The following is a 23,408-nucleotide window of genomic DNA, read 5'->3' on the forward strand; positions in this document are numbered from 1 at the left end:
ACACAGTCATTTGACCAATTATATGTATAAATAAAAAAGCAACTTTAAGAGTCTTGTGCTTTGGGCATGTCTAAGTGATTGGCAGATGTCTTCCTGTATTACCCTCCGTTGCTGTGATTGTTAGCCCATCCCACCACTCCAGGCTTCCTCCTCTCTGACCAAACTCCAATAAGCAGAATGCTTCTCCCCAAGCTTTATAAAACACTGCGCCAATGTGCGTCTACTATTTTTGTTTATGCGGCCATCATTCAGTTATATCTTAATATATTTCTGCACCTGGAGGCGCGTTGCTTTGTTTCAGCTCCTCTCTGTAATGTGCTGACTGACAGAGTGTTAATAATAAGGGAATAAATAAACAGTGGTGCTGCTGCTGCTGTGGGCTAGACGCTGTGGTTTGCTGACGTCAACGCTCCCTCTGCCTCACTTTACCCCTGGACGGGGAGCACGTGTGTGTTCATTCTCGCTCGTCTCACCCCTGCACCCTCTAATGCAGGCGTTTCCCTCTGGAATAGCGCTCCAGCTGTTTGATAATAGATAAGCACATTTTGTTTCAACAGAGCCACTCACACATAAATGCGCTTGGTAAATAACACAATAATGCTATTTTTTTTTTTTTTTATCCTTTCCCTCTTTGGTTCACAAGTTTTCACTGTGGCTGATACTCTTATCCTGGATGTGTGCTCCTCTGCACATCCTGCATGGAGGAGCAGGTTGACCTGTTGTGTAACTGTCATAGCTGTGAATCAGCAGAGTGTAGGTTGACCAACAGCACCACCCAGCGGTCAGATTATGTCACTGCAACATGGGAGTGTAAACATTTGAACATAACGGATTATAAAATGATATTAAAGCTGCAATAGGCAAAACTTTTTATGTGGAAATGAACAAAAACAATTACAGATATCAGAATAGAATGTAAAATAATTAAGTCCCAGATAAAAAAACACTCATCTTAAATATTGATAAACGCTAACAGGGCTCATTAGCATCTATCAAGACCTGTGTAGCTCTAATCTCCTTTTTGTAATATAATCCTCTCTAAATGAGGATTAGAAGTCCTGCGCCATTTTTTAGTCATAGCTTTAACTGAATGCTAACGTAAACATGCTAACACACTTATGCCGAGTCTGTGGCAAATGAAAGATGACAGCTGTAGTAAGGAATTGAAAATAATTGTGTATTTAGCCTCTTGTCTTAGCATTAGCAGGCTAATTTTCTTTTAACAAAAGTGAGTACTTGGTAGAAAAAATGGTGGATTGAGAAGGCAACATCCGCAAAATCGAAAGTCATTTATAAGCACAGGCCATCCAGTCAATGAAAACCAACACATACAAGTACTTATTAATTTATTTACACAATTTTAAAATACACAAATACAGTGGCATTACAAATGAGGAGCAAAAGTCTTAAGTTGGGAGTGGAAAGACAAAAGATTCCCCATGAGTCCAGATGCATTGTGGGACACGAGCAATCATCTCCACTGCGCAGTTAAAAGCAAAATCGGACAGAAGGGGACAAAAAAAAATACAAGAAACAAAAAAAACAAGTGAGGCAGACATGACAGACTGAAAAATAAAAATAAAAATAAAAAATCCTATCCCATGTAAAGTGTACTTGCATTTATCATAGCCATCATCAGTGAGACAAACAAGTTAATCCATCATTACTTTTTTTTTTTATTTTTTTTATATTTTTTTAGGTTTTTCAAGCCCACAGGTGAAGAATATTTAGAAAAAAAAAAAAATCTGCCTTAGCAGGAACTCTAATGGAGTGAGGCATTCCCAGTCCCTCCGTACTCTGACGCCGTACGGCGGCTCACACGGTCGCAGAGCAGGCACATCCTATACACAACAACAGAATAAACATGTACAAATTACCACTACGACCCCTTTCCCCCTTTTTAAACTACAGAAAAATGGCCTACAATACTTTGCAATCAGTCTATCACATCGAGAAGTTTCTACTTTAAAGTCACAGAGGAAGAGCCACGTGAGGGACTCCTTTCTCAGGACGCCACTCAGTCCACGGCTCTCCAAAAACCTCCTTTGCTTCCGTTTAGCCGGATTTTAAACCAAGCCTGTCCCATTTTTCCCACCAGAACACTCACATCTTTTGTGTGGCCCTTCGGATTTTAAAAACGACACCACTCGTTTTCTGGAATATTAACCCGGAAAATTAAGGCAGCCAAAAACAAAAAATAAAAAAATACTGCTCGTTTTCATACAGTAGCTATTTATGGCGTTTTAACCATCTATTGCAACCAGTAAATCCCTGACTCCAGCTCAGTGGTGATGATCTGAAATTCACTTGTTACCACAGTCTGCACATTATAAGGGGCACGCCGGTAAACCAGTTCCCAAAATGTTGTGGCACTTGCAGAAAACTAAGGCTACAGGTTGCAAGAATACAGGGTCAGGATCCAAAAACCATTGCATCCTACATGTCCCATATGTATTTTGTTAAAGCCTCTCCTTAGCTGGGCTGTGCTCCCCACAGACTATTAAGAAGATCGTGATTAGAGGAAACGATGAAATGCCCCTTTAACGCGACTGCTGAAATGTACATGTCATGTAACCGTGTAGCAAAATGCTGTGTAATGGCACATTACTAAACTGAGCACTAGTGGGAAATAATCGTGTGAGGCCGATCTGGGAATTCAATCCAGAAAATGTTGCACGCCGTCGACTCACTACATTACGTAAGCTCTTGTGGGGCTGGTTTATGTGTCGTGTGCGCGCTACAGAGCTGGATCCAGACGAGTAGGCCGCAACACAAAGATAATGTGATCAGAATCGAGTGTTTAATGAAAGAGGAAATGGTTTAAAAAAAATGGAGGCAGATGGTCTAGAGGGAGGTTGAGGAGGCAAAGGAGTAAAAAACAAAAAAAAGAAAGAATAAACCCTCAACAAGTTCATCCCCCACCCGTTTGAGCTTGTATATCCCTAAGACAGAACCACACAAACACACACACAGAAACCACATCACTATGCACCGGGTAAAAAAAAAAAAAAAAGACATCTCATCCGTTCAGTGTGGACAGATCGACCCCCCCCCTCCCTCCCCCAAAAACCACCCCACCCCAGAATATTTCACTGTTCCATTCACAGCTTTTCCCACTGCAGTCACGACCTGAAGACGGAAACAAAAATGTGCTGCGTGTTTTTGTTTTTTTTGAGATTTTTCAACAACGTCCCATTTCCACCTGAGGAGGACAATGTCAAAAAAAATAAAATAAAAATAAAGGAACATTAAAAGGCCTTTCGTCCCATGCCATTTCACAAACCAAGGGGGTTTATCATAGCTTTAAATTTAAACCTGCAACGACTAAAAATAAAAGAAAATAATAAAAAAAAAAATATTAAGATAAAACGCCGACTTGTGGGATTTTACAGCATCTATCGGGACACGAAACAGAGTTCAGGCACTGCCCTCTAACGCCGCCACGACTGGCTCACGTGTCTCCTTGCTTCTTGCAATTAAAATAAATCCCACAGACAATATTCAACCACTCGTTAAGTCTCCGTTTTCAGACCCTCGTGAAGTCTGAGCGGCTGGTGTAGGAGACGTTTTAATGCTAGAGATTAAAAACAAGTAAAATCAAAAGTTGAAAGAAAAAAAATAACATAAAAATGAGAAGAAGATGCCAGAGAAAAGTGAATCCATGGCTTCATCGACAGTAAGGAGGTGTTTCCACATCTTCCATGGGGGGGAGGAGGAGGAGGAGGAGGAGAGGAAGAAGGGATGCTGTGGCTGCTACTTTGCCAAAAGTGGTTGTTAAGGCAACCAAACTGTACTCCACCTGCCCATCTCTCTCTCTCTCTCTCTCTCTCTCTCTGCATCTCTTTCTCTCTCACTCACACACACACACTCACTCTCCCGGCTGTGCACCTCTTCCTCGGTCACGTAAACAGGAGCGCAGCCGGACTCTTGTGCATTAGTTGGTAGTCCGTTTGAAAGTTCATATATGTGAGAGTGTGTGGGTGTGTGTGGGTGTTTCGAGAGAGAGAGAGAGAGAAAGAGAGTGTGTGTGTGTGTGTGTGTATGTATGTGTGCGCTGCAGGTGGCAAATACTGAGGCCTCCGTGGTGCACAGGTGGATGGGAGGGTTTCACCGGGGGGCTGCAGACGGGAGGCCGCTGGCTGTGACTCGGGACAGAGCCTGAGAGAGAGAGAGAGACAGAGAATAATGTCAATGTGATGAATAATGTTTGATGTGTTGCACCGGGACGCACGTGTTGTTTCGGCAATAAAAGTCCAAAAAACTTTCGGGCGAAAAACCGAAAATGCACTTTCGGCCGAAATTTTATCGCCGAAACAACATGGCCGAAACAAAATGGCTGAAACAGGATGATGTGATGATGCGAGCAACAACCGCAGCAATTTTCGGCCCAAAAGTGCATTTTCGTTTTTTTCCGGCCAAAAATTTTTGGTGCATCCCTAATTTATATCGACTGCATTATGACGGTACAGCCAAAGTCCCGGCATCCTATGTTACTGTTGCTAGGTTACGCCAACAATTACACTGAAATCCTGCCGACTTTGTTAGCACTGAAACTTGTAATTGCGATACTTAAAAAAAAAAAAACGTGTTTTCAGTGTGTTTCTATGGGTTTCCCGCAGAGAAAATTTTTTCCACTGTCTGAATATAGCAATATATATATATATATCTATATATCTATATATCTATCTATATATATATATATATATATATATATCTACAGGTATCTCTCTAGTTCACCAAATTAATTATTTACATGGCACAAATACCATGAACCTTATTCAAACTTTTTTTTTTTTTTAATTAACGTTTTTTTATTGATTCCACATATCAATATTCAGCATTTTACATATACAATTTTTCAACAGTATAAAACATTCCTATACTTCTCCACCAGGGAGCAGATACAAGGATAAACACATAGTCTCAAAGAGAGTTACCGTATAGTAAGTTTGAAAAGGAAGGAGAGAAAAAAAACAAAAAAAACCCAAAAAAAAAACCACTTTTTCACTCCTGTCCTTATTTTCACATCTCTCTTACATCGCCCCTTTACTCCTGGTGGAGAGTAAACATAATAAACATATGAACAACAATTAACAAATTCGTAGCCTGAACCAAGGGGATCAGTAATCTGCCATACAGTGTCCTTACTGCACAAAGTCTGCTCTCAATGGAGACACAAAATTAACCCAGTTTTCCCAGTAATTTTTAAATATCTCTGTTTTTAGTCTAGTTGAAAAAGTCAGCTTCTCCATTCTATAAATATTAAGCATTACCTCTACCCAGTCCTCAATTTTTGGTGCAACAGTTTTTAGCCAATTTCTGGTGATGGCTTTTTTAGCTGCCACAAGCATTATTCGAAATATGTATTTTTCTCCTGACCCTGTAATCACCTGGTTCTCTTTTCCCAAATATAATACTTCAAATGTAAATGGAATTTGCACTTTCAGAATTTTTTCCATACTCTTCTGTAACTCCTGCCAATAAGGTAGAATACAAGGACATCCCCAAAAGATATGAAAATGATTGGCTTTATTCTCCCCACAAAGTCTCCAACAGTGTGTATCTCTAGATTTCTGTTGTGCTGGTGTAATAAAGTATCGGACAATGTTCTTCCAGCCATAACCTTATTCAAACTTTTACACATTATTCCCACGCGGTTAGCCACGGCTCGCCTTGCAGCCTTGTTGATGTCGGCTAGGTATTTCTAAAAGAAACAATCATGAATCAGGACCACAAATAAAGCTGTATTTGGGTGGTGGCGGCTGACGCTCTGTAATTATTTATGCATTTCTTAACACAACAAAGGCTAAGGGAGAAGGCAGGCAGCTCTTCGATTACAACACCAGTAACTGTCTGGGTTACAAATACCCACAAAACGTTGTCAAAGCAACGCACACTAACACATGCAAATTATTTTAATTATTCAACAGGATTTGGGATATTTATGAGCTGCACTCCGAACGCAAGAGGAACAAATCTTTAGTTCCCTGGTTCAAAATTCGGCCCGTCGGACTTCAACGTGTACCTTTAGCTGCAGGTTGGAGCAGATAAACTACAAGCAAATACCCTTCTTAAACTTCAACGTGCTATTCCACTCTTTGACCTCTAGGTGGAGTGTTAGACCCACACAAAAGAAGAGAACAAAGGACTTAATGAAGTCACTGGCCCTGCTGGGGCGACCTCTCTTCCTCTATTCACGGGCTGCTTTTCCACTACGACGTCGTAAACTGGGAAGCTTTACAGCTCTTGCGCAAGGGCGGTCAGTTCTGCTTCGCTTTTCCACTTTATTTTGCAAACGGGGAAGAAGTTGCATCGTAGCGGCACAAAACAGGACAGATTGTTTTTTTGAGTGCGTATGACGCGTGCGCTGCACTGGAGGGTAAAAAAAAAAAAAAAAGGAACGAAACATTTGGTTCAAGTGAAAGAGGAAGTTGTTTGTCCTAAAACAGACGCCATCTGTTCTCTTCTTTTTTAAAGACGTGTTAATCTTTGCAGAGCAAGTGAGCAAAGAATTTAATTGACATGCAGATTAATGTCCCATCTTTGTTGTTCTTATTCACCCTTTGATATTTCTTGATTTCATACAATCTAAAGCAGAGTTTTCGTTACCTGTGAGGACATGCGGGACGTGTCCTGGCGGCCCGTCAGGTCTGATGAGGAGATGTTGACCGGCGCTCCGCGGTGTAGACGCATGCTCACTTTCCTCTCCTTCTCCATACCTGAAAGACAAAAAGGTGCAGCCCGTCAAATTACGACACTCAGTAGAGAAGCCAAACTGTAGTTGGTTACAGTCTATGCAAAACCTGAAATAGCAGGTGTGTGTGCGTGTGTGTGCAGACCTGTGTGTGAGGCAGGGTTAAGCGGGGAGGGGGCTGCGACGTCCTGAGTTGCCCTTGCTCTTCCCGAGGCAGAGGCCAGGCCCCTGGCCGCAGGGTTCCTGCTGTGCCTCAGCCTCTCCTCTCGCTCCCGACGCTCCCTCTCCGCGTCCTCCGCGGCCCTGTTGGCACCCTGAGAAACACAAGCGCTGTCACTGACTTTGTTTTTTTCGTGGGCCACATTCAAGCTCGTCTGTGCTCGTTTAGCAACAACCATATGTCGAATCTGGTCGCACTGAAAGAGAGTACAAGCTTGTACAGAAAGCAGGAGGATGAAAACTTCACTCCCATTTTTTCCTTTTCTCTTGATTTCACTTCAAGTCCGTTTCAAATTATTCATAAATGTGATTTGTTGGGAGACTTTTGAATGTTTGAACCTTGTTCATATTTTAGCTGGAACGGTCCAAATGCCCAGAAGTGTTCTTGCGTCTCATATTTTATGCAGCTTGCCTCGGGAGCAGACGGCTGAATGCATACAGGCGCGATGGCAGAGAATATAAGCCGGCGCAGACAAATGTTACCGTGTCACCAAATTTAATTATTAGATGACAAACGAGGCTGTGAGATTGGCTGATGAATTGCAGCAATACGATGTAAACAAAAGAACGACTACAGTTTTGTGTTTTCCTCCTGAGCTTATTATTTTGAAAATGCAGCTCCGCAAGGTTTTCCTGTTTGCCTCGACTGGGTCTGATTTGCATATGTGCATGAGCAAACACTGTCATTAAAGTTCCAAATCGGCCCAGTGATTGAAGTATCTCACCGTCAGTGCAGAGGTAAAAACATTTCTTTCACGACTGACAGCTTTGACCGCTAAAGGCCCCTTTCTACAAACAAATCTGCAAACTTGAAATAAAAAATGCATGAATATGAGCTGAACGACATTAGATTTTGCTTTACAGTGACCGTGGTTCACCTCTCATGCAGACGAAAGCTCAGCAAAAGCGACGAAGTGGACCTCGGACTTGAGATTATGTTGTCACGCGGGTTTATAGCCGTGCTGACGTCAGCAGGAACGCCGTGGTTCCAGTTGGAGATTGAAAGCACGCGTTTCTTTGGAGGTTTGTGGCGAGCGCAAATTCCCAAGAATGCGTGTTTGTTTTTGGCACAATGCAACCATTTAACTGCAGTCAGTCACCGTGTGATCTTTTTTTTACTGTCGTGGTTGACTGTGGCCGTAATAAAGAGCAAATGAATAACCTCCATGAAGTCATAAAACTCACAAATTTGAGCATGTTCCAGTCGAAGACGTAGTCGTAGGAGAATCCCTGTCTGTGGAAGAGGTTCCTGAAGAGCTGGCGGAGGTATGAGTAGTCGGGCTTGTCGTCGAAGCGCAGAGAGCGGCAGAAGTTCAGATAGGTGGCAAACTCCGCTGTGAGAGACAAAGAAAGTGGAAAAGTTTAGTATGAAAGCGGTAAAACGCAATTAAACTTCTTAAAAAAAGCAGCATTATAACCTACATGGGTAGCCTTTGCAGAGGACCTCAATGGGCGTGGACATTTTCTTCTCGCTGATGCGTTCGTACTTCTGCCTCTTGGTGGCGGCTTTGAGTCCTTGCCAGGGCAGAGAACCCAGGTTGAAGTACATGAGGACGTAACCGAGCGACTCCAAGTCGTCCCGTCTGGACTGCTCTGTAAACGCAGAAAGAGCGCGGCGACGGTCAGCGTGATCAGCCTGAAAGGGATGCGAGCGGTTAATCCGCTTCCCGTCGAGATCTTACCGATGCCCAGATGTGTGTTTATGGAGGCGTAGCGGGCGGTGCCGGTCAGGTTCTTGTTCTCGCGGTAGGGGATGTGCTGGTGCGTGCGTGCATCGCGGTACTTCTTGGCCAGGCCGAAGTCGATGATGTAGACCAGGTTGCCCTTCTTGCCCAGGCCCATGAGGAAGTTGTCTGGCTTCACGTCTCTGTGGATGAAGTTCTTGGAGTGGATGTATTCAATGCGGCTGATCTAGAAGAGAGAGAGCGAGAGAGGAGATGGAAGGCATGAAGCTGGAGGGTTTCTTAGAACATTTTGGATTTTGTGTGAGGGTCGGATAAATCCGTTGCTTTGTTTTTCCAGAACTGCGGACAGCAATGGTTTTATTGTCCTGTTAAAGTAGCGGTTTTGGGGAATTATGCTTAATGCCTTTCTTGCAAAGTTAGATTAGAAGTTTAATACCACTTACACTTCTACAGGAAACACGGCGCAACAATCAGCAGCTGGTTAGATTAGTTTAGCTTAGCAAAAAGAAACCGGCTGGTCTGGTTACGTCCAAAGGAAACAACATTTGTCTACCAGAATCTGTAATGTTGTAAACAAGTGGCCAAAACTTGTCTACCAGTTCAAACAAACAAGCCACTGGTTTGTCTTGTAGGTCTCAACTGACTACTGTAGTACGCACCATGGCATGTTATCGTTTTGCAGCATAACCACGTATCAATAAACTGCCAGTAGCATATAGCTCCAAGGGGCCCTTAAAACAGTCTATGCCACACATAAAGTTCAGATCTTGATGTGATTAATCATTTGCCGTCTGGGCACTTAAGTTATCGAACGGCTTCCTTATGGTGGTGAGTTTCAAGCCAGCTCTTGTTAAATATTTATTCCGATGCTTTCAATGGTTTGTTTTTGTAACTGCAATGCACTTTGCAACCCTGGGCTGCATAAACTTGAAAAGCACGAAAGCCAAAGTGTGAACACGCTACGGAAAGACTCGCTGGAGCAACAACAATAACAAAAAAAACAGTTACAGATTTAGATCAGTTCTTTTTCCGTTGCTAGTGGTTACCTAGCCAAAACCTAGCCAAAACCACCACAGTGTTGTTTTTACACATAACTTCACATTTACAAGCTGCTCTTCTCAACTAAACTCAATTCTCAGCAACAATTATAAAATCAATGAAATGACTTTAGATCCCATAAACCATCAACCAAAGCTGTGAAACTTTAACGTGGAGGTTTCTTGGAAGACGCTTTACAATCGTCACGTTTACAGCATTCACGTTTCACAAACTAGTGTAACAAATGGCACACAAACCCAGGAAACCACTATCTCAACAACAAAATTGTGCCCCTCCCCTCCCCCCACACAACCATCATTTCCTTCCTCCCCAGCTCTCACCATCTGGTCAGCCAGCAGCAGGACGGTCTTGAGGCTGAACTTCCTCGAGCAGAAGTTGAACAGATCCTCCAGACTGGGCCCCAGCAGCTCCATCACCATCACGTTGTAGTCGCCCTCTGCACCGCACCACTTTATCGTTGGGATACCCACTGGAAAAGATCAAGATATAGAGGAGAGGAAAACCGTTATATTTGATTCTTACTTGTTGGAGCGCTCGGACGGGAAGGAAATTAAGAGGAAGGAAATTAAGATTTCCACAACGTGTAGTAAATATAAACTTGTCAGTAGGGTTGTCATCATCCTGTTACGCATCTGTACACATCAAACACAGAAAACCTAATCCAACGAACAGTTACAATCACTTGGTTCATGAACATCTAGTAGGATTCCTTTAGGATTAAGGCTAAATGTGTAACGTAAGTAAGCAACATCCACACTAATGCCAGGTTTAAAACTTTCCCAGCAGAACACTGAATATTCACAAGATGATCAATGTCATTTACGACTCCCGTCAGTGGTTTTAATGTTGTGGCCGACCGTTGTATGAGGATACAGTCTGATTCAGGGCTTGAGAGAGGGCACTGTGTGTAAACATCTTTTTCCACTTACAATTCCCTGTGGTCACCACTGAACGATCAAACTTAACATGTGCAAAGAGCAGCTTTTAGCTTCCTTGTGCAAAGCCCTACTTTTATTTTTCCCCTCTAATCACACTAAACTGAGCATTCAAAGATAGAGTATTGGGACAGACCAACTTTTATCGGCTTATACTTTCCCAAAATATGCTAATATATATATAAGTGTGTAGCTGCTGCTGCTCTCAAATCATTAGATGTTAAATCTGAACTCTGTGACCTCAAATGCACTTAATAAACTAGATTAGTCAGCTTTCTCCAGTAACCAGAGACCTTCTAACTGTCCCCCAGGGTAGACGTTTAGATATCTTGTCCTTTTTCTACCATGTTTCTAGTCACGACAAACAGTCGTTCTTAGGTAATGTGCGTATGCGCATGGAGAAGGCCAGGAGCAGAACTGACTACTATGAATCATAAACGGTCTGATGCAACCAGAGGGTTCTTACCAACTTCCTATGTTGTGGTTAAGGCTCATTTAGGCTACGGCGGGACGAGACGTGGTAACCAAAGCACGTGCGAGCCATTTATACTTGTGCGCTCGTCAGTCTGGTTCGTTGGCCTTTCCTTGACGTGTTAAATCGTCACCGAGTCAAAACAATCAATTTGATGATTGCGTAGATGGGAGAAGCAGCTGGAAATGCGCTACTACCAAGCAGACCGATCATATCTCTTGCGGTGTGCGTTGCCACGGCACGTAGTTACATTTCTGGGGAGGTGCACGTCAGGCTACAGCTCCACTTTAACTCTAGACGCCATTATTACGGGTTTACAACATTTTTCTGTGGGAATAGACCCCCACATTGCCTTTGTTTGTCTCATCTAGCAACAGTAACATGGGATATCGGGACTTGACAAAGGGTTAGATCTTTAACTGGTGGTCGGCAAACCTTTAATTGACCTTTAAAAGTCAATGCAAGGGTCAATTGCCAATTGCAATGTAAGGTATGAAGACGTATGTGCAATTTTTCTTGTGTCATCATCACCAAATACACAAAAAAGTCCAAGTCTGAGCATGGACACATCGGCAAGATGTCAGATCTCCCAACTGTGCAACATTTGAGCAATGACATTTCAGTTTCTAGTGCAGCAATGTGAGTCTATCTAATTTTACCCTGCTTAATACATACTTGATCGGATCTTTTAAAACCCTAAACCAACACAGTCCAGTTTAGTGCCACTGTAGATAATAAAAACGTCCAAAAAATATGAGCAGCTTGCTTTTGCACACCCTGTCCATGCCCCCACACACAGGGGCCAGCTGGTTTAGTAGTAGCTGGTAACTGGCTGACGTTGCCAAGGCGAGGAGGCCATCTGGCATTTCCTTCTACAGGCAGACAGCAACGAAATGCTGCTGCTCAGCACCTTGCATCGCACACACACAAATACCCTCACTCTGCATCAGCTATTTATACACATACAAACGCAAATACATCCCACGGGCTGAGTTAACTACCGTGTCCCAATAAATCCTACCATGCTGGAACAAAAATACAAACGCCTGTGTGTGCAGTTATGCAGGCAGAGATAAACTGTCTCTTGGAAATGCTCAGTATCATATTTACTATGATGGCAGAAGGTGCTGATAAGGACAGAGTTGAACTCATCAGCCAGAAAAGAAAAACTCATTTGACAACTTATTCTGAAGCTCACCACAATGGTCACCTTTCTGACGTACAAGGGCGATTAGAAAAAGCAGCTGTTAGTTTTCTTCAACACTGCCAGAACATTTAAAGATGACATTCCTTGATTTTTTTTATTTTTTTTTGACCGGCACTAACCTCCTGTTCACAGAGACTGCAACTTTTTCCCGTGGTGGCATTTTCAAGGGCTGCTTCAGAGCCGGTGTCTAATGTCAAACTAGATCTTGGCCAAGAAAACGGTTTTGAGTGTAACATCATCTCGAAGAAAGAAGACAATAAATCAGGGGCTGATTTATTGCGAGTTAACAAGAACAACTAAAGGCTGTTACGGACTCTGCAAGAAGCAAGAAATTTGTTCTCACACTGAGGGCTGCAAGAACAAAATGATGTCTTTTTGTTCTTGCAGCCCTTGTTTGGGAGTTCGCGCAGCTTGTTCTCGACACATCGACCGGGCAGAACTTTTTTCTCGCGTGGTGTCTGGTTACTGTTTGGTGATTGGTCGGAAACTGGAAGTGGGCATGGTAAATGCTCTGTGAGCTCCCAGATGCCAATATTCACAGAGATCGGCATACGGTGTGTGGGTGCATGCTGAACGAACGGTGTGATCCGACTGAAACGGCCGCCAAAATGGCTGGTCGATATCCATAAATAATAAGAAAAGTCCCTCTTGTCGTCTGTCTCCCGCATCTCCCACAATGCTTAGCGAGTGTGACGTATGCTGCAGTGGGAGGACCCTATGAGGACTTCCCCGGAGATCGGCACTTGAGCTTCTCGTGAACTTTTTTCGTGTCCCACATGCATTTGTCCCGCAGCCCCAGGAGTGAGAACAAGTATGTAACAAGCTTAAAACACTGTGTCCGGGGTAGTGCAATTTGCTTAATCCAAAGAAAAAGAAAGCCAGGGTTTTAGTGTGGACGTGATGTCAAAACAGCAGTGGTCCATGGATTAGAGAAACTGTCTGAACCAACTTGGAAACAGCAATATCTTCAGATCAGAACTAGCACATGATTTGTGATTACTGACTAAATTCTCAATAGTTATAGGGAACATTTCTCTAATACGTACTTTGCATATGTTCAGTACTTCCCCAAACCTTGCTATTGTTCTTTTAAGGTAGCTTAGCACACTGGGAGCTCAACTGCATCAGTGAGTTAACGGCCGAGCCCAGTCACTGCCCGTTAAGAAAGGTGGCTGCAGTCACAGAAAGGCCTATGCTGTAACGCGCCTATATGAGCATAACATTTACTGAAAGGTTGCTCTAGTACTCATATCGGTTCTTTTTGTCATTACGACGGCTAAGAAGATTACCTGAGCATACTAGACTCCAAAATCAATTAGACGAATGCATTAGGAGGCAGAAAGACATGGATTCAAAGAACTCACATGAGTATTAGGACAAACTGTGCATATTTGAAACTCAAGGAAGTGAAATTTGTTTAAGTATCAACCATTTCTTAATTTAATTCCTGGTTCTCAACGGCAGTACTAACCTCCAGTTACTTCTTAGATTAAATCAATGTACACAGTTTGTCAGAGGCAACAAACATTGATCATTTTCCATGTAGCTACTGATTTACAATGATGGATGGAAGCTGGCTTCTGGTTTAAAGTGCCCGTAAATATTGATGAGGAGCGCGTGAAGGGGAGCGACCCAAGAGTCATGCGTGTGTGCGCGTGGCGTGTGTGCGTTACCTCCACCCTGCATCATCTTGTAGATTTTGCTCTCGATGTGGAGCTGGGGGTGTTTGGTCTTCACACATTCCAACTTGATGGCGACCTCTTCTCCGACAGAGATATCGGTGCCTAGACGGAGACGGAGACAAGAGAGGTTAGCTGCAGCCGATCTATAAAATGTTGACGGTATCTTATACGCGGCACTAAAGCGCAGTAAACGCCGTGTCAGCCTGTCAGGTCAAACTCCAGCGAACGTCAAAAGTCGCATATTTAACATGAATTGTGCTATCAATGTGTCACAGAAACATGAACAACTTATTTTATATCAGTGGTTGTTTGCTTGGGTACACAAGGAAATATCAGTGGTTAACACGGCAAAGCCAGCCAAAATGGAAGTCAAGCCAGCCGGCGGCCTTGCACTGTATGTACCCTGATCTTCTTTCATGTACCCACTTGCATGTGGAGCCCAGATTCCTCGCCGCTATCATTTCCTTTTTAATCACTTTAACAGAACAGAAGGATTTGGGAAGATCACCGTCGAACCGACAAATCAGCGCTTCAGCTGTTCTCTTCCTAAATCTGTCCCTTCTTATAAACACAGCAATTGGACACCAGGTTACGTAATCCCATTCAACACACACATGCACCAGCCTCCTAGCTGTTCATTTGTGTAGGCCAGCAGCAGCACCGATGGAGCTTTATTGATTTCTCTGCATGATGTCATCTGGGTGGGGCGCGCAGCACCGACCAGGGCGGGGCGCGTAACCAGAACCCTGAGTGTTCACGCATGAAAACTGTTGAAATAACGCAGAAGAAAGGCCGCACGCACGTGGACACAACATGTACTGTAAAAAAAGAGGGTGCTACGGCAAAGGTTTTATAACAAAGGAGGGAACCACGAGGGCCCGAGGCTGCTCTGCTGCTTCTCATCCGTGAGGCTAAATTAAATGGCATTGATCAGACCCAGGACGGCTGCCCAAATCTATATCCAAATCATTCTGGGGAGTAACTTTAAAAAAAGCTCAGTTTACACAAATCTCTGGGATCTTTAAATATTAAAATGTTCATTGTGCAGCAACACATTTTAACCGTTACAGTTTTCTGTTAATGACTGTAAACCATAAACTGTATAAATATGGACAACGTGTCCCCACTTCCTTGTAGTGGCCATGCTTGCGCTACTTTCCCGGGGACACGGGTGGCGCCATCTTGAGAGTTTGGAGCCAGAGTCTGCGCAGTACGGTCCGAGAGTGGAGCCACGCAGAGCCGCAACATCTATGACCTGACCAGACTTCTGCCAGACTCACTCGCGTTTTCGTTTAATTAATACAACGCTCTGCTCTACCTCCACCGGTTGCAAGGAAATGTTGATTTTTATTTATTTATTTATTTATTTAAACAACTCTCCCGGTCACACGGGGGAGCTTTACGGTATTCGCCTTTAGGTCACATCCTGTTTCTATAGCGTCAAATAACTAACTAAAATGAAACTTATCCAAACAAACTGATATCTAAACATGCATCAACATTATATTAACTACCTAAAATTACTGAAATCATCGTTGAAAAAATAAATATTTGACGTGTAGTTCGGTGCCCCATCCACTAACATGGAGGGGGTGGAGCTTATGACCTATACTGCAGCCAGCCACCAGGGGGAGCTCTACTCGCTGTTCCGCCATCCATCTTTATGCCATCTATGCCGCAAACAGGCATAAAACTGCACATAAACTAATTATCTTTATGTAAATCTCAGCGCAAATAAATCGCAAATATTACAGCCGTTTAAAAAAAAACGAATAACTCAAAGAAAAGTGTATGCGGTTTTTAAGCAGTATTGGTTTTTATAATCACTTTAAAGTGAACAACACAACTAACATTCTTGGTTACGTCTTATTTTGTCCAACGAATGGTACAAAATTCACCTTTAACACCAATCAGAGCAACGAATGCTTCTGATAGCGGACTGCTAAGAAACAAAAGTTACTCTTCCGTCTATCAACGCATAAAGCCCGCCCCAAACTATTTGATTGCCCCAGCAGATTGGTTGGGAAGAACTAATTCCAAATGGAGCCACTCCAAACCAAAGTCCTGCACTAAAAGTTTGTGGGCAGCAGCACTATGAAACTATGCGCACCTGCAAGTTTCATCATTTGATTGTTATCTCATCAGCCGTGTTGACATTTACGATCATGATACTTCAGCTTCACATTACATAACACCAGTTTTATGAGCGTGCTATGAAACTACGGCCTGTGATTGGTTTGATGTCTACAGAAAACTTTTTTGTTTACACAGACAAGCTGACCACAGTCACTTTTGGTCCATAACCTGATAGATGAAACAATAAATTATGAAATAAAAATCCAAACACATTTGCAAAACACAAATTTGACCTTCGACTTGTTTATTTAAAGCATGTTTGCTCAAACATGTGGTGAGTGAAACACTCGCACCAACGCGTTTTTCCGGTTTTGTGCGTGTGGAAACTGATCAATAAACGAACCCGCGTTTCGGTGAAAGGGTTGCACGGGCTCTTCATAATCCGAGGACCCTCGCGTTGCACGGCGCCGTCTCCTCTCTTGCGTAATAGGAATGCGATATGTCTGGACAGATTTTTCTGGGGAATGCAACCCCCCCCCCCCCCCCCCACGCTGGTCTTCAGAGAGGAGAGCTCGTGTGGGTGTGTGTGTTATTGGTAAAGCGGCGCACCACGTGTGTGTTTTTTTTAGCGTGTTCAGCGCTGCCGGTGAAACATGTTCGGACACGTCCAGATAGGCGGGTTGACAAACGGCAACGGGGGCAGACTACACAAGAAGCAAATGTTAAACATGCAAATGGTCGATGACGTTGACGTTGACGCCAAAGCAATAAATGTATACGTAATATAAAGGAAACTTTCCATCATTAATAAACTTAAAAAAATAAATAAAAGTGTGCTGACACACCAGCACAAAGTGAAAACAGAAGCTAATTGACGTGTTTCTCAAGTGTCACTTAGAAATTCACAGCACGGGCATACGTAACACGATGAGAAGTAAAAAAAACAGCCACACAACGCTCACAATCCCGTTCCCTGAATGCTTCAGGAGCATAGTGTGGGAGGTGTGCCCTGGCCTGTCACACAGAGAAGTGTTAGCTCTAGGGCTTGTGGTTCAGGACACGGACCGTATAAATCCCAGCCTGTTGGCATGCATCTCAAACGATGAATTAACTCAAACGATGAATTAATACACGCATGGTGGAGAAAAATGTTCCACCTCATGACTCGTCCTGGGCAGTAGCTCGCTGACGTCACCACAACCACCTTCAACGGCTGCCACAACACAAAGAGGAATCACTCTGAAAAGGGAGTCACCACAAGTGTTAGGTCAGACGCACAACTGTAAGTTCTCTGTTATTGCTGCAGCACTAAGACAACCCGGTTGCTAGCGCTCCTTGTATAAGCTGGGCCCAGCCCTTTGAGCATACACTGCTGGAGCCTCTTCAGTTTACCTAGACATCACAAACTAATCACGCAGCCAAATGGACGCATCCAGTGGTTTACAATGTGTGTGTCAGAAAGGATATAAAGTTTCATCTGAGTGTCTAAGACTAAGCCTAAGGGTGCATCCGAATAGTCAGTACATACTAACGCCGGTTAGAACGTACTACTCAACCGTCAATTTAGTACGTTATTTATGTATGCGAGCGAGCAGTAGGCATACGATTCGGACGTACTGGGCAGCCATCTTGCCTGTCCTTTGACGCCGACATATATGACGCACACCGACGGATGCCGCGAAATTTTAAAGCCACCTCGGAGGAGTATTTTCGAAAAACAACCAACATTTTAAAACTCAACATTTATCCCAATATACTTACATTTATAAACTAAACGGTTGTCGTAGCTGTAGCTGTCACAACGGTCTCAGCCATTTTGTCTGATTTGATTTTCCCGGCGGCTCGTCTCCCGCTGAATTGTGGGATAGCGTAGTGAGCTACCGTTGTATACTGTGGAGGTAGTAGGCCATCCGGGTATTTTTCGCCTACTAAGAATTCGGACGTACTACTACTGTGGCGTACTGCGTCTCGCCTACTGAACAGTACGTTAGTATGGGTATTCGGATGCACCCTAAGAATTGTCTCCTTTAAATCTAATACCAACGTGTGCTCTTGTAGGTAGTGATTGGTATTTGAGAACAATCAGTGGCAATACACGTATTTGTTTGACTTTTGTGGAAGTGAGAATGACGTCTCAGTTCCACAAACTCCAGTGAATATGCGACATATATTAATAAAACGCATACGACGGTGGTAAGATCAGAGACTTAATAAAAACTCGAATACAACGATGTTTAAATCCAAAGTAGAGCGGTGGACGTGACTGCTCGAGATGAGCAGCTGTGGCGGCCAATGTTGATGGGATTTGCCAAACCGAGAACTCGACGTTCTCAACCTCGTCAAGACAACAGTTGCCATCGTCGGATTTAGACGCTTCCGCTTAACGTTCTTAAACCGCAAGTGACAGCGTAGGTCAAGCAGCAGCCACGGCTTCATCAGGGGGACAGCAGAAGCTTGAGACGAAAGATTTACAGCTCTTCACTGCGGTGGAGTCAAACTGGTTTAGGTATGCTCGGTAGCAAATTGCTAGCATGGCATTAATCGCTAGCAGTTGGCCTGCTTTTAAACTCGGAGCGAGATACCCCAACCCAGATATTAAATTGCTTCTCGTTAATACCGTCAACTGCGGAAAAGATGGCCGTCGCCCAGAGGCAGATTATCCCACACCCTCAAACCTACCTGCCAGAAAACACGGAGGGCGTTTTCAATATTTTCACACCGAAACAGAAAAAGGTTCTAAAAAAAAAACTTTTGAAGCAGTTGCCACTAAATTAGCAGGTATTTCTGTCAGTGACCGCTTCAGGCAAAATAGTCGTGACACATAACTCCCTACAGGCAACCTGTCATTTTTCGGTTTCAATCTGATGTGTGGCAGCATTTTGGATTTAAAAAAAATAATAAAATAAAAGCTGGACTTGAACAAAAAGCGTAGCCAACTGGAGGTAAAATACTGTCGAAATATCTCTACGTAAATCGGATCGTGACCAAATAAGCCAGTCCAAGAAGGCAGATTTTGTTACCTTTCAACTTAGTCACACTAGTGGGCTTCTCTTCTTTGTGCTAAATTAAGGAAACCAGCTGTTGGCTGCAAGTACGTGACTGCCACATTCTCCTAACTCTGAACAAGAAAGTATAGTGTGTTTTTTTAGATGTTAAACTACAGATTAAAGCAATGGGGAAAGAAAACTGGATCATAACCATTTCCTCCAACTACACAAGAGTATCTGGTCGCCAACGGACCATAGTCACGCGAGTTTCTGACGGGCAACACCCACAGATGTTCTCAGTTAAACCCCAACTCTCTCCGCAAGTTGTTATTTTATTTATTTATTTATTTATTTACAACTGAATGCACTTCAGTTTCAGCTCGTCTTTTTTTCTTCCAACAGAATCAACCATATTTAATGTGACTCAAAAACTACTACTTTTGATACCATCTGTCAACAAATGCTTGATTTCAGTCGATACCAAACAAGTACTGACGTTTGCCACTAAGCCATTATTATGAGGGGGGGAACTCTCCCAGCTGATGAAGTGTGAACAATGACAAGCGCAGCTTCCGGATTTTTGTAGCCTGTTTCAACACGAACCAAAACGCGCACATCTCCCACCGGAGAGCACACCGGCCTGACTCAGCCACCTGACTAACGCTTTAGTGCTCTTTTGTGCTTTTAAAAAGACGTTTCGCCGTGACGAACCTCTCCAGCGTTGCAAGCTGCTCTACCTGACTATCCGACCACACACTTGTACCCGGTCCGAGGACACGGAGTACGAGGATCTGCTCCAAGAGCTGACCTCACCTCCTCCTCCTCCTCATCATCATCATCACCCTGCCAATAACAAACCGCCTCTCGCACAAATATGAGCAGAATTCGCCGATCCGACGGCAACCGGCGCGCCACGCAGCTCACACATAGTCAGCGTTATTAACACAGGCTGCGTGGGCTGCACTGCTGTGGGAAAACACTGTGAAATCCTGTAGCTTTCCGCTCAAACTTCAAACTTTTTTTTTTTTTTTGATTTATGTCTTTACCTTTGGCTTGTTACCATGCAACAAATTACTGAGTCAGAAACACCGCTGCAGGTGATCACAAGGAACCATGCACCCCTGTTCTGGCTTACTAACAACGTTACGTCACATTAGTCACCAGCCACTCAGCCGGGAAGGGAGGGAGAGATGAGGGGAAGACAAAAAAAAACACGAAGAGATTATGCAAGCAGCTGGCGGCTCTCGCCGTCGCTCCCAACAACAGGTCATGCGGAATACAGACTGGATCAAATTAAATACATCCATTAACCTCCCTCGAAACATTGCATTTACTGAGAACAATCGTTCATGGTGACTGGTTAACCTTCTTAATGAGGCAAGTTAACCATGTCATGACGTGTTTGACATGACTTAACTTAGTCTGTACAGTCAACGCTGTTAGACGTCTGGATAATACAGAATACAACAACTTGAGAGTAACGCTCATTTTAGTCATACAGCAAAATGTAAGTACTTTAAACATGAAGATAAAGGTGGGAACACATGCAGCTATCAATGTTATAGCGCAGACAGGCTGATAAGTCATTTTTCTATTACACTTCTCTTCAAAGCAGCAGCTACACCAGATTTTAAGCTATTTTTAACTACGCGGTTCGCTCTTTTGCATTCTCCGAAATATCAAAGTGCCTCCTCAAGGCAAAAAAAAAAAAAAAAAAAAAAAAAAACCCATGAGAGAATTCAACTGTGACCCTCCAAAAAGAGGACACTGACTAATAAGAGCGCCTACCCTGCAAACTCCGCGCAGAGCTCATCCCCAGAAAGGAAGCCGAGCTCATTAACTGACCAGCCTCGCACACTTCCTTTTATCTTTTAAGTGGAACTAAAATTCGCCTAAAACACAACGTCGCAGCTCGCGTTGAGGATTTCGAAAACTTCAGCCGGGTTTTCGTTTGAGCAACAACGCATTTCTGTGCTAAGTTCGTACCGGGGGGTTTTAAGAAAAGACGGCGATAACGCGTCGATTCGTCATCCCGCAGCATTAACAAACCATTAGGACCCACAGGGGAGAACCTCGTTCCGGGAACTGTCAGCGGGGTTAGCACAAAATATATGTTTATTCCCGTTCTCTGACGGTTCGCGTAGCTCAGGGAGGACTACACGATTACACGCGTTAGTCACTTGATTTGAATAACAGCTAAAAGGAAGATAAAGGACACAAATTAAACATTTGTGGGCAGCCTTGTGCAACGTGGTAACACACAGTTTGGATTTCCTTATGCTGGTGTTTCAACAACACAGTGATCTAACTAAACGAACAGACACGGGCTTAGAATTAATTTCACCTGAAAGTGCTTTGCAACATACTAATCCAAGTTTGTATTTAGCTAAATGCTTTCAAATAAACACTTAAATAAATGTGAATGAGTCCCAACAGCCAGAGCCCGGGACAGTTTCTCTCTGGGCTGATTAGACTGATGTCAGTGATGAAGTGATCAGCGGGTAAAAGCGCCTCATGAATAAGCAACGTCGCCCTCTCTATTGTTGTTCACGCGACTGTCTTAAGCTCAGAAATGCGATCAGCTGTCTTCAAACACTGTTGCCAAGAGCCGTGGACCTCCAACATGGCCACCACAGGGTGAATTACAATAAAGCCGGCGGAGGTGATAGCATCTTCCACATCAGACGCACTTCCCACAATAAATGACCATTTAGTCCAGCAGCCAGTGTGAAACCCACACTGCTTGTGCGTGACGCGTAATCTTTAACCGACACATCTAGTGTACACTTTTACCTTTTAAATGAGCCCACAGCCCTTAGAGCTCCCACATATGAACACGTCCCCCCCCCCACGAAGACAAGTAGATTTATTAACCATGTTCATGTCAAAGTCACCTCAGCTGGTCCTCAGCAGGCCCTCATTTCATCAGATGTACCCAAACTGAATGAAACAGGCTCTAATAAGCTACCTGATTACTACTTTTGTAGGAATGTCTCTATAATTTCATGCTAACATTAATCGTTTAGCTTTAAAAAACCCCACTTGAGAATAAGACTTGATGCAGCCTTTTGAGCAATTAATGATCACAGGAGTAATCTGTGGTGTTTAGAGGTGGACAACGTAAAAGCTGAATGTCATTTACCACTTTATGAACTCAAAAGTAAAGCCTGTCTCATACCAGAGCTGGGCAAGGGCAGAAAAAAATGAAATATTAGCTAGCTAATTGGTAATAAAGGGTTTAGCTAACACAGCAGCCTCCTGTTCAATTTAAGATAGCAACACGATTTATTTGGACGTTAATTTATTTGTATGACAGGGAAAATTAGTCACAATTACGAGCACAATTACAAAAATGCATCGTGTATTGGGAAATAGTTTAAGATATCCAAGTTAGCTGCTTTGCTACACAGACTGCTACTAGCTTAGAAGCTAACGTTGCTAGCGCTCAACATCGAACAGCTGATTGACTGCCAGCCCCGGAAAAGGGCAACCAGCTGTCTCAGTATTATGGACCCCCCCTCTACAAAATCCAGGTAAACACAAAACACAGCGAAGCACCAGAGCAAGTTTCTTAGACGACAACTCACCCAGGTAGATGTCTCCAAACGAACCGCTACCAATTTTCCTGCCCAGTCTGTATCGGTTTCCCACTCGCAACTCCATGGTAAGCAGTCGGAGGTCGGCTAGCAAGCAGGCTCACTAGCTCCAAAATATATATTTTTTTTTTTTTAAATATAAATATTCAAAGCCAAAGCTTGTTTAAGAGCGGACCAGGCAAAAACATCCGTCACAGGCGAAAAAAAAATACGTCTTCTCTGTGTGTTGTCTCCGGATGAAGTCGGCTCTCACAATCTTTCGCCTCTTGTTTTAAAACACTACTAAACTCATATTGCGGCAATACGACGCTCCTTAGAAAGCTTAAAGTGTGTACTTTCTGCTCCTGCCGTTTTTGTTAATGGTACGTTTTAATTTTCCAAGGATGATGACGGATTTTGAGCAGGTAACGTTTTACGCTTAGAGCTCAGGTCCTACTGCTCTGGCTGCTGTCTGTCTGTCTTGTTCTCTGTTGGGATCCTGCTCTGCGATCTGCTGGACATGTCTGACATCACTTCCCTGCTGGGTGATTGGGGGGAGGAGGACGCCGCCAGAGAGCGTATTGTGAAATAGAGTAACCAACGGTTACCACTAACGGTAACAAGGCCAACAAACTCACAGGCTTTGTGTGGTTCCTTAGCTTTGTATATTACGAAAATAAAAAGAATAGTACAGGTAAAACATAGCCATTAACGTTAACAGTTAACCAGTTTAAATAGTTTCGTATAAAAATACTTGTCAAACAGAAAGAGTGTGAATTTTCATATTAGCAACCTGTGCTAATGTTGCATTCAGTTA

At 43.4% G+C, this 23,408-nt stretch overlaps 1 protein-coding gene across 1 annotated transcript; it reads right to left on the reverse strand.

Annotated features, from left to right (window-relative positions):
* Nucleotides 1-3,100: 3,100 nt before the first annotated feature.
* csnk1da (casein kinase 1, delta a) lies at nt 3,101-23,390 on the reverse strand. The gene is made up of 9 exons (XM_084570288.1): nt 22,604-23,390; nt 13,945-14,055; nt 9,978-10,126; nt 8,596-8,824; nt 8,336-8,506; nt 8,099-8,247; nt 6,840-7,008; nt 6,610-6,719; nt 3,101-4,158 (listed from the first exon to the last, which is right to left on the reverse strand). Exons 1-9 carry the CDS (start codon nt 22,677-22,679, stop codon nt 4,108-4,110), a joined length of 1,215 nt encoding a protein of 404 aa, XP_084426414.1. The 5' UTR covers nt 22,680-23,390; the 3' UTR covers nt 3,101-4,107.
* Nucleotides 23,391-23,408: the final 18 nt, after the last annotated feature.

Source organism: Chelon labrosus (genome assembly GCF_963514085.1).
Source record: "Chelon labrosus genome assembly, chromosome: 21".
In the NCBI taxonomy this organism is placed as follows: domain Eukaryota; kingdom Metazoa; phylum Chordata; class Actinopteri; order Mugiliformes; family Mugilidae; genus Chelon; species Chelon labrosus.